Source organism: Pagrus pagrus, assembly GCF_965226575.1.
Source record: "Pagrus pagrus genome assembly, chromosome: 14".
NCBI lineage: Eukaryota > Metazoa > Chordata > Actinopteri > Spariformes > Sparidae > Pagrus > Pagrus pagrus.
Genome location: NC_140198.1, coordinates 26,504,849 through 26,520,249, shown reverse-complemented (window position 1 = coordinate 26,520,249; position 15,401 = coordinate 26,504,849). Strand labels below are relative to the sequence as shown.

At 37.9% G+C, this 15,401-nt stretch overlaps 1 protein-coding gene across 1 annotated transcript in view; it reads left to right on the top strand.

The window, feature by feature from the left end:
* Positions 1-8,481, top strand: part of jam3b (junctional adhesion molecule 3b) — a 39,708-nt gene extending 31,227 nt beyond the window's left edge. The window contains exons 5-9 of the mRNA XM_084373550.1: positions 54-256; positions 2,185-2,284; positions 2,420-2,549; positions 2,665-2,719; positions 5,055-8,481. Of these exons, the coding sequence (XP_084229676.1) occupies positions 54-256; positions 2,185-2,284; positions 2,420-2,549; positions 2,665-2,719; positions 5,055-5,090 (524 nt within the window). The 3' untranslated portion in view covers positions 5,091-8,481. The remainder of the gene's footprint in view (positions 1-53; positions 257-2,184; positions 2,285-2,419; positions 2,550-2,664; positions 2,720-5,054) is intronic.
* The last annotated feature ends 6,920 nt before the right edge of the window (positions 8,482-15,401 follow it).

The following is a 15,401-nucleotide window of genomic DNA, read 5'->3' as shown; positions in this document are numbered from 1 at the left end:
GAGGTGTGAAGCTCCCCATGAAGACCCTGATCATATGTTCTGTGTCACCACAGTAAAGCCAGTGGTGCCAAAATGCAGCGTCCCAAAATCTGTGCCTTTTGGGAAGTCAGCTGAGCTGAGCTGTGTGGAGGAGGAGGGCTTCCCTAAGTCTCAGTACCAGTGGTTCAAGAACAAAGAGGAGATCCCCGACGACCCGAAGACCAGCCTCAAGTTCTACAACTCCTCATACACACTCAACGCAGACACAGGAACTCTGGTTAGTATGTGTGTGCGCATGTGTTTGGACAAGGACACGCATGAGCGGCAAGGGTGGGGCATCGGGGACGGTGGCCTGATGCCCAGGGGTGGGGGCAGATATTTTGGGGAGACAGTTGATGGTGCGGGAGGGCTTGAGCCACGAGGGGAATCTGCTGTCCTCGTTTGCACATTCCTCAATTCTCACTTGCTTTCCAGCACAGCTCGATGTGCTGAGTGGCTTGCCTCCAACACTCCTGTCAACCTTCATGCTGGCCTCTAAGATGTGACACACCAAAGCATGCTGCAGTGTTTGTCTTAATGTGAACCTCTAGTTCAAGTGTTGCAACCGCAATGGAAGAAGAGAATGAAGTATACAGTCGTTGCTGTACACTAATGACGTTTTTCTACTGTACTTATCTTGTTTTGACTGTTATTTTAAGACGGTTCATAGAAACACGGTTATTACTCCCCTCTGCTACTCCCATATGAGGGAGTAATGCCCATTAACCACCCATGTAGGGAGTGGAATTCATTGCTATTGGATTAGATTACATTACTTGGCTGGGAAGTTTGAGCCTCATTATTTTTGAAAACTTCTCAGAAGGAATCCATATTTTTTCCGTAATCAACATTTCTTGTTTTTATTTCATGAACATTGCAAGAGACCACAAATTTCTGATTTGCATTATTATACAGCTTGACAAAATACATTGATGAAATGTAATAAAGCAAGTACATTTTTGAGGAACTTGAGGTACTACTGCTAATTTATTTGTCCACTCCACTACATTTTGGAGACAAATATTGTACTTTTTACTCCACTACATTTATTTGATAACTTTAGTGACTAGTTAATTTGCAGATTTAATTTGATAAGTCGATTTAAATTAATTTATGTTATCAGCAATCAGATAAAATAAAATAAAAACACTGATCCGAATATTAGAGTTGACATTCAGTCAGTCCGATCATCAGTCGACCTACAGTATACAATATATACATACATGTTTCTATATATATAATTTACTTCTACGTGTACTTTTGATACTTAAGCACATTTGATATCAGATACTGAAATATTTTTACACAGGTACTTTTTGTATGGGTGCCTTTCACTTTTTAATATTTTAGCGTGATGTCTTTACTTTTACTCGTGTATGACCTTTGGGTAATTTTTACAACACTGACAAATCTTATTTTTTGTTGAACGTAAAAAAATGTATTTAATAAAAGCAAAAATGTCTCTTATGTAATTGTTTATACACATTGAGTAGTGGGAGAAATGAAAGCAGAATGAAATAGAATAAAAAGATTTCACCAAAAAGAAAATACCAACAATAAACTGATTTATTTGAATATTTTAAGAATCTTGTTTTAAAGATGAGGCATAATTTTTTCCATTCATCTATCTCTCCTCATAAACTCTGAACGTTCCTGATTAAAAACAATGAGTGCAGTGGGTTAGAATTCACAGAGGAGCAGTCTACCCACAGTTTTATGTAGTATTTAAAGGGTTAATGTTATATAGCACCAAAGCTCTCTCATTTCACCGAACCCCAGAGGATTGAATCTGATATCAGCACAGAACACCTCTGACCACTGAGTCGCTTCATTTGTTCGCTCTTTTATCAGAAGCACACAGCAGTGAGTCCAATTCTGTTGAATTTTCATATTTAACATCCTCTAATGTAACGACATTTGGTCATTTATCAAAAAGACTGTAAATGTGGTATGAATGTCATTCCTCCTCACACTGTCAGAACTGTTCTCTCCTTCCATACTGACGGCACCTACAATCTGCCTTTGTGATTTTATTTGACTTTATTTATCATAAAGAACAATGGTCAATGTTTCTATAAACAACTGTTGATCAAACAGACATGGACAATATGAGCATTGTTCAGGCTTTGCATTAATTAGATTCATTTTTGTGATTCTCCAATGCAGAAGTTCATCGCAGTCAGAAAAGAAGATGCAGGCGATTACTTCTGCCGAGCGAAGAACGATGCTGGATTCTCTGAGTGTCAGGCCCAGCTAATGGAAGTCTGTAAGTGTGTCGTAGACACAAATAAGTTCCTGTGATGGGCTGATGTGTCATTTAAAGAAACATTAAAGACTGTCCTCCACTGTGAGCTAATCAAAGGTCAGTGTTTCATTTCACCCTTCTGATTGAACCCTACAGATGATATCGATGTTCTTGGGATTGCACTGGGAGTGCTGGTGGTGGTCATAGTGCTCTTATGTATAACAGTGGGGATCTGCTGTGCATACAAGCGAGGCTTCTTCTCAAGCCAAAAACAGACAGGGAACAAGTAAGAATTCAAGAAATTATCCAGCTCTACAAATCAACTGATACATTTATCCCTCTGTAACCATCACTGCTTCAACCTGTCACCCATGAACCATTATGTGCTTTGTGTCTTTTAGTTATAAGGTTCCAGCTAAAGGAGATGGAGTGGACTACGTCAGGACGGAGGATGAGGTTTGTAGACAGCACTTCAATGGAGATGCCTGTACTGTAGAATGTAAAACTGACAGTCCAGTCAGAGTGTCATTGATTATCGTTCCTTATGTCTAATAAAAATGTACCTCTGATGATGGTTCACAGGTGCATGTAATAAATTAATTAATGCTAGGAATAACCACTGGCATGTATAATGGCAGCTGCTGTGGCAGTCCCGGAAAACCATGCCGATTGGTAAAATCCACTTCTTCTCTGAAGTTCTAATGAAAAGTGGAACAGGCAGAAATAATGTTATGGCTGATTAAGGGAGTGGAACTGAGGCTCCACAATAATTGAGTTTTATTAAACAGAACCAAATACACACACACACACATACACAGCTTTATCAATCTGATGGACGTCTTTGTGCATACTAGGGATGTCAAGGGATAACTGTCGAGAATTTTTTTTTGCCTAGTTACGCATGTTGGTTAATTTGCATACAGACAGTCTGAGGTGAAAAGTGAAGCACACTTAAAGAAGCTCAGTGTGGGAACATTTCCTCCAGAAACTCAACAAAGTCAAACGTGAGTTAAAATGTGTGATGCCACTTTTCAGTTTAGAAGAAGTACTAGCACTTTGCTGTACCACATTAGGAACAAGCACCCTGCTACCATACCCGAGGATAGCTTAAAGCCAAAGATCACGAGGACCCGAGCATGTTACCCCATTGAGAGCTACTGTGACTAAATACAAGGAAAAGCACTTCAAAAAGAAGAATGATGAGCTAAAGCTCAAGATAGCCAGGGGCTGGACAGCTCTCACAAAAAACTTCACAACTACCTGTAACTTTATCATTGCTGACTGGGAGATCTTTCTTCAGTGCTGACACAGTGACAAAACAAAGTGTGGAAATAAGTCCAGTTATGAGAGACTATAGCTCCTCTCACAGAGCCTCTCCATCTGGCACGTCAGACAACTTCGCTGGAAAGATAACACGGTGCCAGAGCTCATTGAGTCAGACTACTGTATATGGAAAGCACCTCATGCATTTCCCGTCATTTTGCTTCTTCTTTTTCTTCTTAATAATTACCAGGTGAGGTACCAGATAATGGGAGTCAGGCTGTCTAAAGCAAAATTAACCAAAACTGCCATTCCCATAGTAAACAGAGTTTTAGTGGTAAATATACACAGAGTTTGCTGAATCCATTATCCCAACTGTGTTGGGATCTACACACCAAAGATTATATATATATATTTGATATTTTCCATATATATACAGTAGATCTGATATTTTAACATGCCAGTTTTTTTCATTATTAGTGTCACTTTAACACTGTTATGAAATATTTTCTCTATTTAATTACACATTAAATTGATATGAAGACTTGACAGATTTATGTTTAAAAGTAGTGCCATCTTCATATGTATTGAAATATATTTAACTAGAATGGCACTCAGTAGAGCACAATACCTCCGCCAAGGCCCAACAGTCCCCGATTCAATCAAGCCTATAGTGAAATTAACTAGAGCTGGATTTTATTTGAATCCTCATCCTGTACCCAATCGTAGATACCCGCCACCTAAATACACCAGATCCATGCATTATAAAAAAGGTCAGAAAACTGCCCTATGTCAAAATGTTAAAGAAAGTGTGAAAAATTCCTGGATCTGTCCCTTTATCTGGATCCTCCGTCTGTTCTGGGCTGAGACCGATCCTCCGTCCAAGTGTTGAAAACGGAAATCCATTTAGTAGTTTTTGTGTAATTCTGCTGACAAAACAACCAACCAACAAATAAACACAGGTTCAAACAAAACCTCACTGGCAGACGTATTGATGTACTTCCAATGTATTTTCTAGTGTATATGAAATCCTATATTCTCTCTATGTTAACACATTTACCAGTTATTGCTGTTTTTCATATATATATATCAAAACATATATTATTGAGTAAGATATGTAAAATATATTTTTGAAAAATATATTACCAATGTATGTTCAAAAAAATGTACATTCATTATATTGTCTAATACATTCTTGAAGCCAAATATTGGTATGTATTGTCAAATACATGTGGACTCCTTCCATGTCTTAAATGTATTTTTAATGTATTACATTATATTTTTCAGTATACATCAATATATACTTGTTCTGTATGAAATGTGAAAAATGAAACTAATTTCCATTTTCCAGAGCAGTAAACTGTCAAGTAAGGCAGATTTGAACTGTAAAAGAAAGTTAACTTGTAAAAACTCAACACGACATGCATCGTGAGGGGAAATGGAGGATAAATATCTGTGTTACCATGGAACCACTTCTTTAGCATGATGAATTCTTACCTGCTGCTCTTGTCTGGCTGTATGTTCTCTGCAGGGGGATTTCCGACACAAGTCGTCATTTGTGATCTGAAAAGCGAGAGGATGATGAGGGGCATTGTGCTGAGTGAAAGACATGACATGTGGGACTGCACTCCACGCTGTCTGACCACGGAGCTGCCACAGTTCATGCTCGGAGCTCTCAGCATGACTGAAATCCAACTACTCAAGTTTGCCAAAGGTGACAAGATTCCACAGGACAACAATATGTTCAACAGTTACACATGTAGGGACTGAGATCCATCTGTCATCTTCTCTCACCACCAACTGAATTCTTTTCCTAGATTATGGAGTTGTTACTTTACAGTTATTGGTTTATATATTGGTTTCAAACACCGATCGAGGTGGAGAAAAGAAAACGTGTATTTGTTCTGCAGGTAGAAAAGGAGGAGACTCCTTCCTCCACAGTCAGTCTATCATGACATCTTTCTACTATAAACGTTTAGCTTCAAACCTTTTGTCATTTGTATAACATTTCTTTTCTACTGTTGAAATTTGTCAGACTATTTTTGATGGAATATATTTTAAAATGCCTATAGATAAAGGTTTACTTTTTTAAATATTTGTAAAATACTAACATGTGTTCTTTTTTTTATTTGGTTGTGATAAAAAAAAAATATGTAACACTTAAACCACTTTGCATCAAGCTGTAAGCATTTACACCTTTGCAATCGGAAGACAGAAAGACAAAAGAAAAATGGCTTGTATTAGCATATCAAGATGTGGTTCTTGATCGGCGGTCTTACATATTTAATTTTCTGTTGTGACAGACTTCCATGTTAATGTTTGTAGATAGTCTTTGTAAGAGGCTTTGAAGAGTGCCAGTCAAATGCTGTGAAACACTGTGCACAATCAGTGCTGCATTTTCTTGATTTAAAGTGTCCTTCTATGCTTGCTGTTAATCTTGTATATATTGAATTTACTGTCCAGGATAGAGTTTTGCTGTCATACATACTTTTAGTATTACACTATAATAATGCTAATAATAATAATAATAATAATAATACTAATAAGACAGGGTTTGTAAGTTAACCTTCCAGACCCAAACAAAAGTAGAGATGATGAAAAGATGTAATACTTTGGTACTTTGACATTTTACTGTGTATTTGAATTCTGAGTAGAAACAAACAGGATGACCTGATACAGAGAACACAGTGAGTTATCAGGACTTTATTACTGGAGCTACTCAGTCAACTATTTTTAACTCTTTAGAACATACACAGACCACATTCATCTCAATACACCATCTTTGACATGGACCCTGGTTGATATTTGCTGAAGTCCAATCCGTTTACAAACTACTTTTGCTAAATGTGCTAATTAGAGAGTAGAGCTCATCTAACATCTCTAACCTTTAGTTGTGACTGTGTCTTAGTTGGAAAGAAAAATCACTTTCACTGAAGCTCATATTGGACTCATTCCTCCCGGCAAGGCTGAAGGCACACAGGACTGGCCCTGCTCTTCACACAGTGGGGGTCTGGAGGGTTATCAGTCGTTCTGATTGTATATAGATATTTGTTCTTTTTTTTCCTCTCAAGAATATGTAAAGTGGTGAAAAATGTAAAAAAAAAAATCCTATCTGAGGCGATATGAAACTCTTTCCATTTGTCAGACTGAGAAAAGGTGACATTTTATCATATCATTCATAACACATGAACAAGAGCTTCTGAACCTCAGCGTGAGTCAGTTTTTAAAAGGTATTCAGAACAAGCAGTTCTCTGGCAGCGGCGCCAAGCCCATTTTTGATATTTGGATTTCTTTGTATTCTCATTTTATTTTATTTATTTTTTCCCTAAGGTATTGGTTTCTTCCAAAAGTTGAAATTGCTTCACTCACACATGCAGCACTCTGTTGCTGATGGAGAGAGTTAGAAATTCCTTTTGGAGTCTTGCAGACAGACATTAAAGGGGAACGTCCGGTATTTTTAAACCTGGGCCCTTTATCTACATGTTTTGGTGTGTAAATGATTCATACTTGCCAAAATTAAGGCAGTTACTGAGTGAATAAATTAGTGTCCTTTTCCTGATAAACAGTGAGAGACTACTGAGCTTAAAGCTCTGTTATTTTTTTACTCATCTCATCATCGTTAAACAATCCGACAAAAGCAAGATATGTATCAGTATTCCTGTAGCTTCCATGCACATTATATGAATCTCTTGTTCAGCTGTTATTGATGGTGGTGGAATGTTAGATGAGTACCAGTCATGGTAGAGACGATCTGCCCAACATTTGCACATAGGAAGTTGTCAACACTACTCAAGTCTTTTCCAGGTTAACTTGTTGCATAAAGGAACCAAGAGAAAAGTGTACTATTAACCAGATTAAGTTCACAAATGACTCCTATTACAGATGCATTATATGGTGAGTACACAGATCCATTTCCCCTCTTCATTTGTACAAATTTCATTCCTCTTAAGTGCCTTCTGACTTTAAAGCAGTCCAGTTTCTCTGCAGCCATGCTCTCGCTCACTTGTACATTTTTCCGACACTGTCGGGGGGCTTCACGTTTTGCAATCATTGAACCACAAACATGGCGTTTGAGAGGAATGATATCACCGCAAATTTCCACTTCCCTTCTCTTCATACGTATCTGCAAATTTGTAAATAGCTTTTTTTTTTCATAGATTTGAAGGTGTAGACATGTTGAAGTAGAAATAGAAATATATTTAGTGCCTAAATATAGTGGGAATTATTTTTGGCAAAGACACGTAGCACTATTAGGCAAAAGAAAAAGATGGATACCCAAAGCAGGGACGTTTATATATGAGCTGTTTAAAGAGACGCTTTGTCCTGGCTAACTGTTTTACTTTTATAAACACAGGCAGCCACAGGGAATCTGATTCTGCAACCCACCACTGCTCCACTGCTTTCAGAAATGAACACAGTGTTCAAACCCAGAGTTGACTCCGTATTCATGAAAGTGTCATGCAGCTGTAATGGAGCTCTAATTATTCAGGCAGTGTGAGCGTTTTATAAAACACAATTCATGCAAAGTGTCAGGAATTCATGTAGAGCAGCTACATGTAGGACTACATTCAGCCCACAGGCAGCGCTGATCGAGTCTGTCTGTGATCTGGTTGGAAGTTGTGAGGCGGCGGTGATAGAGATTATATTTACATCACAGTGAGAGCTTATTTACATCATTTACACCACAGCGAGAGACGGTTTCCAGTGTGTGTTTGAATTTGAGGGAAAGTTAAGCCAACTCACCATTGTTTTTCAACTCAAGGAAAGCAGTGCTCCACTGATCCAGCACTGTAAAACTGTTTTTGACTGAGGACTGGTGCATCATGTAAGAAAACATGATTTTCTGAACCAAACTCACATACAGTAGAATGTCCATACGGGGCCTGCTGGGGCTGTTTCTGTTCATTTTAGAACCACTCTATTTGTGATTAATAAAACTCACTTCTGATATTACTGGAGACGTTTGCATTTGCTTTTTCTTCTGTGCATGTGTGTGTGATGTGTGATGTGTGGATTTCGCATCTGCCATTCTTGTCATTTCATAATTTCTCTGCTTCTCTCAATCCTCCTCGAGTCTCCTGCTGTTCACAGAAATCCTATTCAGTATGAAAGTCCATCAAATATCCCACTGACAGCATCTTTGTTGATCTAAAGCCGTAATCTATTAGTGGGAGTTAAGCCTTTTCTCCTTCCTACACTAAAAACAGCTTTCTTGTTGCTCTCTGGTTACTGTGCCAACTGGCAGCAACTTCCCGAATAAAGAGCATTATAATCAATGAGCTCAGCAGGGGTAATATATTGTAGTTTGCAGGCGAGCCAGTGGACACTTTTGTTTAATTCACAGAAAAATCTATTAAAGCTTGGGTCACCTATTCAGTCTAGGAGGAAGAAAACTGGCTGTGAACCTGATGAATCATCTCAATTTAAAATATTTAAAGTTTTTAAAGTTGCTGAACAGACCACAAGGTTTTAGAGGCTGACTCATGAAGGTTTTGCAACAGAGTTTCACAATCCTGACAGATCTGTGGTTTATTGTGCTGGTATGTACTGACAATAATTTATTATCACCCCGGCATTTCACACTACCATACGACAGAGTTCAACTGTAGTGGTGAATTCCTCTCTGTGTACTGTCACAAATAAGCGTAGCAATGTGCCAACAAAGGCCGTGAAGAAAAAGACTGCATGCAAATATGGACGTAGACCATGTTAACAATGCACGTCTTTAATAAATGAAGTATCAGTAGTAAATGAAGTAAGAAACGATGAGTGTAAACATCATATATTTAATGTTGAAATGTAAATGCTACTGAATTAATATCATGTAAATACTTTATTTTAAAAACCATCTTTCTGGATGAATGTGACTGTAGTCTCTCTCTCTCTCTCTCTCTCTCTCTCTCTCTAAAACTCCAGAAGGTCATGTGAAGTGGAGCGATTTTAAGAAGTTGATATGAAGTGTGTTTTACGGCTCATATTTGAAAAATGGCCTGAGGCTCCCCTGATGATCTATGTTGAGGTGCCGTCAAGTGCCAAATATTTTATAAAACTAAACGACATAAATTCCCGTCAGGGCAAACACTGCTCGGATTGTACTGGGGAAAGACGGATGCATACATTCAAGATGACAAATTGAATATCTGGGCTACCAGGAACATTTGTTGCTGTTATAGTTTAGTCAGACTAGATGTTGACTCACAGAACCTGATAGAACAGAGGTCTGATCAGTTCCACTCAGGATCAGGGACTGGTGTATTAGACCCAGTGTCCAAGTTAATTTTAACCTGTCCAATTTGAGGAACTTGAATTTTCCACTTGAACTTAATTTCACGTCATATTTTCACAAAATGAATTTGACCGAAATGAAAATAAGCTAGTTATGATGATAGAAACAAACAGGAAGAGAGATCAGGGACAGACTCGAACCAGGGATGTTAACCCACCGGCCACCAGGCATAGGTATCACTTATAGCTGAAAATGTGCTAACGAAAACATTTTTTATACTCTGACCTCTGACCTCATCATTACACTGTCTAAGTTGCATATGTTGAAGACCATTGAAAAAAAAACTATTTCTTTCATCTGACTCCTTATGTCCACACCACTTTTCAGTACTGAGTGACACCCAGCAGGGTGCACATTTTTGTAAATGTGTGAACCCTGAAACAGTTAAATATAGAATAAAATGCAGCACAGAACGCCACAGGAGGTCTTTCCTACCAGTGGCCATCAACCTGCGACCCTCTGAAGAGAAGCGCAGTGAAAACAATATCAATATAATGTTCAATATTACTTTAAACATCATGTGCAGTATTACTTTTCACTTTTCAATATCATTTACAAAACTACTTTTACAATGTCAGGAGCAATATTTCCAATATTATGTGTAATATTACATTTTATTACTTGTCATTATCATTGTACTACCCTTTCTATTTATATTGTATTCTAATTTATTTATTTTCTTTATCTTAGCTTATTATCTTGATTTGTCTGAATACTTATTGTTATTCTATCTGGCACTGATGTCAGCATTTACTCCTTTGACATTTTATTCTTTGACTTTATTACTCTATTGTGTTTTGATTTTTCTATGTTACTGTAATTTTTAGCAATCTCTGGCACAATATTTTCCCCTGGGATTAATAAAGTTATATTTTATCTGATATAATCTTAATCAAGTTTTTGAAACTGCACAACTTGAGAAGACCTTCAGGGGAAAACGAGGGAAATTCAAACAGATATCGTTATCTTTACAGGACAATTTAACAACATCATTGTAATATTTTAATCAGAGCAAACAGACATGTTACAGACCACACAGACTTTGGTGTTAATTCTCACACTATCAACATGTCCAATATGAAATGAAACTGTTAAGGTTTGATCATTTCTGACACCAAAAGTGTTGGACCGTTTCCTCCTCCAGATGTCGTCAAAACTTCCATGGACAGAGTGTCTCTTACTTGAAAAGCCACTGACACCGCAGTGACATCATGTGACCAGTGCAGGGTGATCTTTTTTAAGGGCTGTCAGGGTGCCATTTTGAGTGGCAGTGCACCTCTGCAACACTGCCACATCGGCTGATTTATCAGTCGAACTCAAATATAAACACACATTTCAGATACATTCCAGTTCTCTGTTCATGTTTGGGTGCAGTGAACAAACACAAGCAGAGCAGAAGAGTGGGCAGAGCAGCAGACAGCACAGTGTGGAGAAAAACAGGCGGGAGGAAATCGTACTTGACAGAAGGATGTAGCCTATTTAGAAAATCTCACAGCATGATGTGATGAAGTGACACATTGACAAGATATTTGCCCGTATCAGAGCAGAACTACAGCTGCACCTCATGCTCTCGACCGTACATGAATAATTGGTTTTCATTTCGGGACAGCTAGAAGGGCTCTGCTTGTTAAAAGTTTGAAGTCATTTGTACCAACATGAGAGTGAGTGGTAGAATTTCACCATGTGACACTCAGATGTCCCAGCAGGCTGTTGATGGAAAATTGACTTTTTTTTTTTTTTTGCTGTCTTCAAAGAGAGTCACTGTGATGAAAGAACCTGGTTACATCTCAGTTCATGTAACATGACGGCTCCAGGGGAAACATTTAATTGTTGTCAAGTTTGATCATGAAACTACTGAAAAAGGACGATCACTATAATATTTTACCAGCTAATTACACTGTGAAAAGAATCTGTTCCCAGAGGAGCCTCTTGATACCACACACGCACACACACGCACGCACACACACCATTTGCAATAACTGTACTTCCTAAATACAAATAGTATTTGTAATTACTGTGTTGGATGTGTCAGCGGTATAAATTAATGCTGAATGGTGTTGATCTCTGGCATATTTGGATGATATTTGCTTTTTTAAAGAATTTGATATTAACCAGTCAGTGTTGTATAAAACACTGCTGTGGTTGTCAGTGGAACCCTTTTTAAAGCTTCAGAGGCTTTTCCAACAAAAAAATCTGGGGTAAAAAACAAAGCTGTGCTCATAATACGGGGGAGGATTTATTTTGACATGGACATGATAAAATACTAAATAATGGCATAAAATATCAGGAATGCAAAAATCTTCTTAACTGAAGTTGATCTAAGGAGGGCACTCGGGTTGATCCGCCTCCTGTTGTCTAACTCTGCCCTCTGTCGGTGCAGCGACGCCATCAAAGATGTGTGTCACAAGTCTTTCTTTTTTTCCCCATTGGAAATCATTTCAGTGAAAGCTTCAGCTAAAGTGGATGCAATGGGAAAAAATATATAATATGTAATATATATTCAATATATATTGAATTGAATATGAAATGGTAACACAGATACACAGATGCCTTTATTGTTACAATCTCAGACACCAAAATGAGTTTAACTGACCACATCAGAGCAGTGCACTGCTGACCTCCTGTGTTTAAAACTAGCACAACATGTCAAGTGTTTTCATTTGCATTCTGTCATCATCAATCAGCATATTGAGATAAAAAAAAAAACATAAGAGAGGAAAGATCTTGGAAAAGTGATAATGTTGAAAGCCTCAAGTAAGACACTAACAACAGCTGAGTGTGTTCTATGTTTACTGACAGCATTCTATCAACACCAACATATCAGACTGTCAGGGATGAAACTATTAAGTCCTGGATTTTTATTTTTCCTAATGTTTCATTCCATTTCTGACATGATAATGATAATAATAATTAAAAATGTGACTTAATCACATGACCAAACACTTAATAAAAGGCAGACAAGATGAAAAAAAATCAAATCAAACAGTTCCATCAAATGAAAGGTAAATTAGAAAAAACATCCACATTCTACAACCTTAAACACGTTTAATGTGAAACATAAAACAGAATGTAATGATTTGCTAGTCCAATGTGACATCGACTCAATCAATCAATCAATCAATCTTTGTTTGTATAGCACCAATTCACACCAAAAGTCCGTACAGGAGCCACAACAGTAATAAAAGCTTTACTAATTGAGATATGATGATGAATGCTCCAAAAAACACCTGTTTGGAACACCTGGATCGCATTCTGTTCTCATTGACATTTTATACAGCATCCCAACTTTATTGGATAATACTAAAGAATGCTATCTTGCAGCCATTGTTAAGTCTTTGCTTTCAAGGCAGAAGGTTTTGAATCTGCCCTAATGAAAGGAGGTTGTTTGTTATTACACATCTTAGAGTTAGATTCATAAAGAATTAAGTTTGCTACACTGGCTTTTGCGTTAACATCAAAGTAACTGTAAAAGTAGCTGGAGGCACTTCCTTGTAAAACATATTTGGCTGAGTATGACGTGACTAATTCTCAACTAGGAGCCAGTGAAGCTGTAAGAACAGACACTTGCTAACGAGAATTTCTTTATTCTGTGCTACTTGAAGTTTCTGTATCAAAGGGTTTTTTAACCCGTCAACAACAACTTTAACCACAGTCCAAATAACATTGGACCAGGCAGGAGGCGTATTTCAAAAAGACTTATTAGAGAAAAGTGTATTCAGTTTCTCAGAACTGTGGCAGCCGGAGTGTATCTGTGCTCCCAGGTTCCTATATTCCCCAGCTCTACAGATATCCTCTTATATGCCATAAAGTGACAGGCGGGTTCAATGCAAACCTGTCTGTTGTGGTGCATTCAGGTACCAGGACACAATTAAAGGGTAACTCCACCAATTTTACACCTTAAAGTGCTACTGTGTACATGCAACAAAACGTATTATAAATCCTTTTGATGCTCCAGAGGGAGCTGCATGTAGTCAGATGAATAGATAAAAGCAGCCCATCTGGGTACTTTGCCCTTGTGTCATGACCCCACCCCCTTTTGGGTGAAAACAGCCCCTCTAATTTGACTGAAGGTAAAGGCAAATTCTCGGTTCTCTGCCAATTTGACAGCAAAGAATAAGAATACCGTATGGATTTTTAACTATTTGGAGCCCAAATGTGATGGCTAGACAGACAAGCAATCATATTATGTTGTTGTCGATCTGCGTTCAGCGTCATTATATAGAATAATGACAGAAATAGCGGATGTTTAGTGTCCTTTCAGTCCCAGTCTCCATCAATATCCAGCTAATTTTTCTGTCACCTATCATCATCTTTATTTGGTTGTTTTATAATCTGTCCAATGAGACTTCATTGTAAACTAATTGCAATGTAATTAGTTTACAACAAGTCTCTGTGGCAAAGCAGAACCACTGTCTCTGTTTTGACATCCGTCTGTGCTTAATTACGAGACCATTTACTACCAGCTGAGGGGAGGTGAAAACAGGTCGGGTTTAGCTCCACTTCCAACGTTACTTTTTAGAGAGCCGAAGTCACGCCTCTTCCGGTTTCCCTCACGGGAACTAAGTTGCATTGTGGGTAATGTAGGCATGGACGTCCATTCTATCTGTTTGGACTCATCCATCCCACATACTCTCGGTGAAGAGAAGAAAGTTGGTCTATCACTAAAAAGAATGTGGAAGAAAACTGGGACTCGAACGTCACTCTGGTTTTTGTTTCCAAAAAGACAAGAAGATCAGTTCTGTGTGGAGCGATAAGGAGACAGTAACTGTCCTCAAATCCATACATGAACCAAACATAAATGTCATATTTCCATCATGTTTTCCACATGGTTGTTCATCATTTAATGTTTTATTGGGACTTTTTTAATATCATCTTGTCATTCCCTGTTTGTCTGCAATGGTTTAATTGTGGTTCCCACACATACATTTCAAAATTCCATACTGCTGCAAACTCAATATCCAGACTTTTCAGTACATTTTTCAGACCATATTTGACATCTGAGTAAAAAGAGTTAAATGTTGTATAAGAAAATGGCACTGAAACCCAATGGTAAACATCTATGTTACATTCTGACCAGCTATGCTATTTTGCTGACTGACAATTGCCAGAAGATTGTAGCTGTGCACTGTATCTCATACAAATTTGGATTGACATTTGGAGTCCTGAGCCAACAGACTTTATGTTTGGGATTTTCAAGCCCGCCCTTGGAAAACTTGCATTTATCTATTATGGCTGTTCAGTCCTCACTCCTACACAGAAAGTACACACTGTCCACTGTCAAACATCGCTGTACAAAGAAGGATTAAACTAACGGCTGCCACCCACAGGCTTCTTCTTTGGTTTTTGCTTAACATAAAGTATAAATAATAATATTGTTTCCCCAATATTTTGAGTCTCATTTATAGATAAGAATCCAGTATGAGTTGAAAAAAATTCAATAATTTTCATGGCGTCTGTGCAGCCTTGTTTATGGACACAACAATGAATGCAGCCATAACGGTTTCCTTATGCAGGAAAGATCCGTTTACATTTCTGATAACTACATTGCTGCATTACTGATAAATGTTCAGACAATTTAATAACTTAATATCT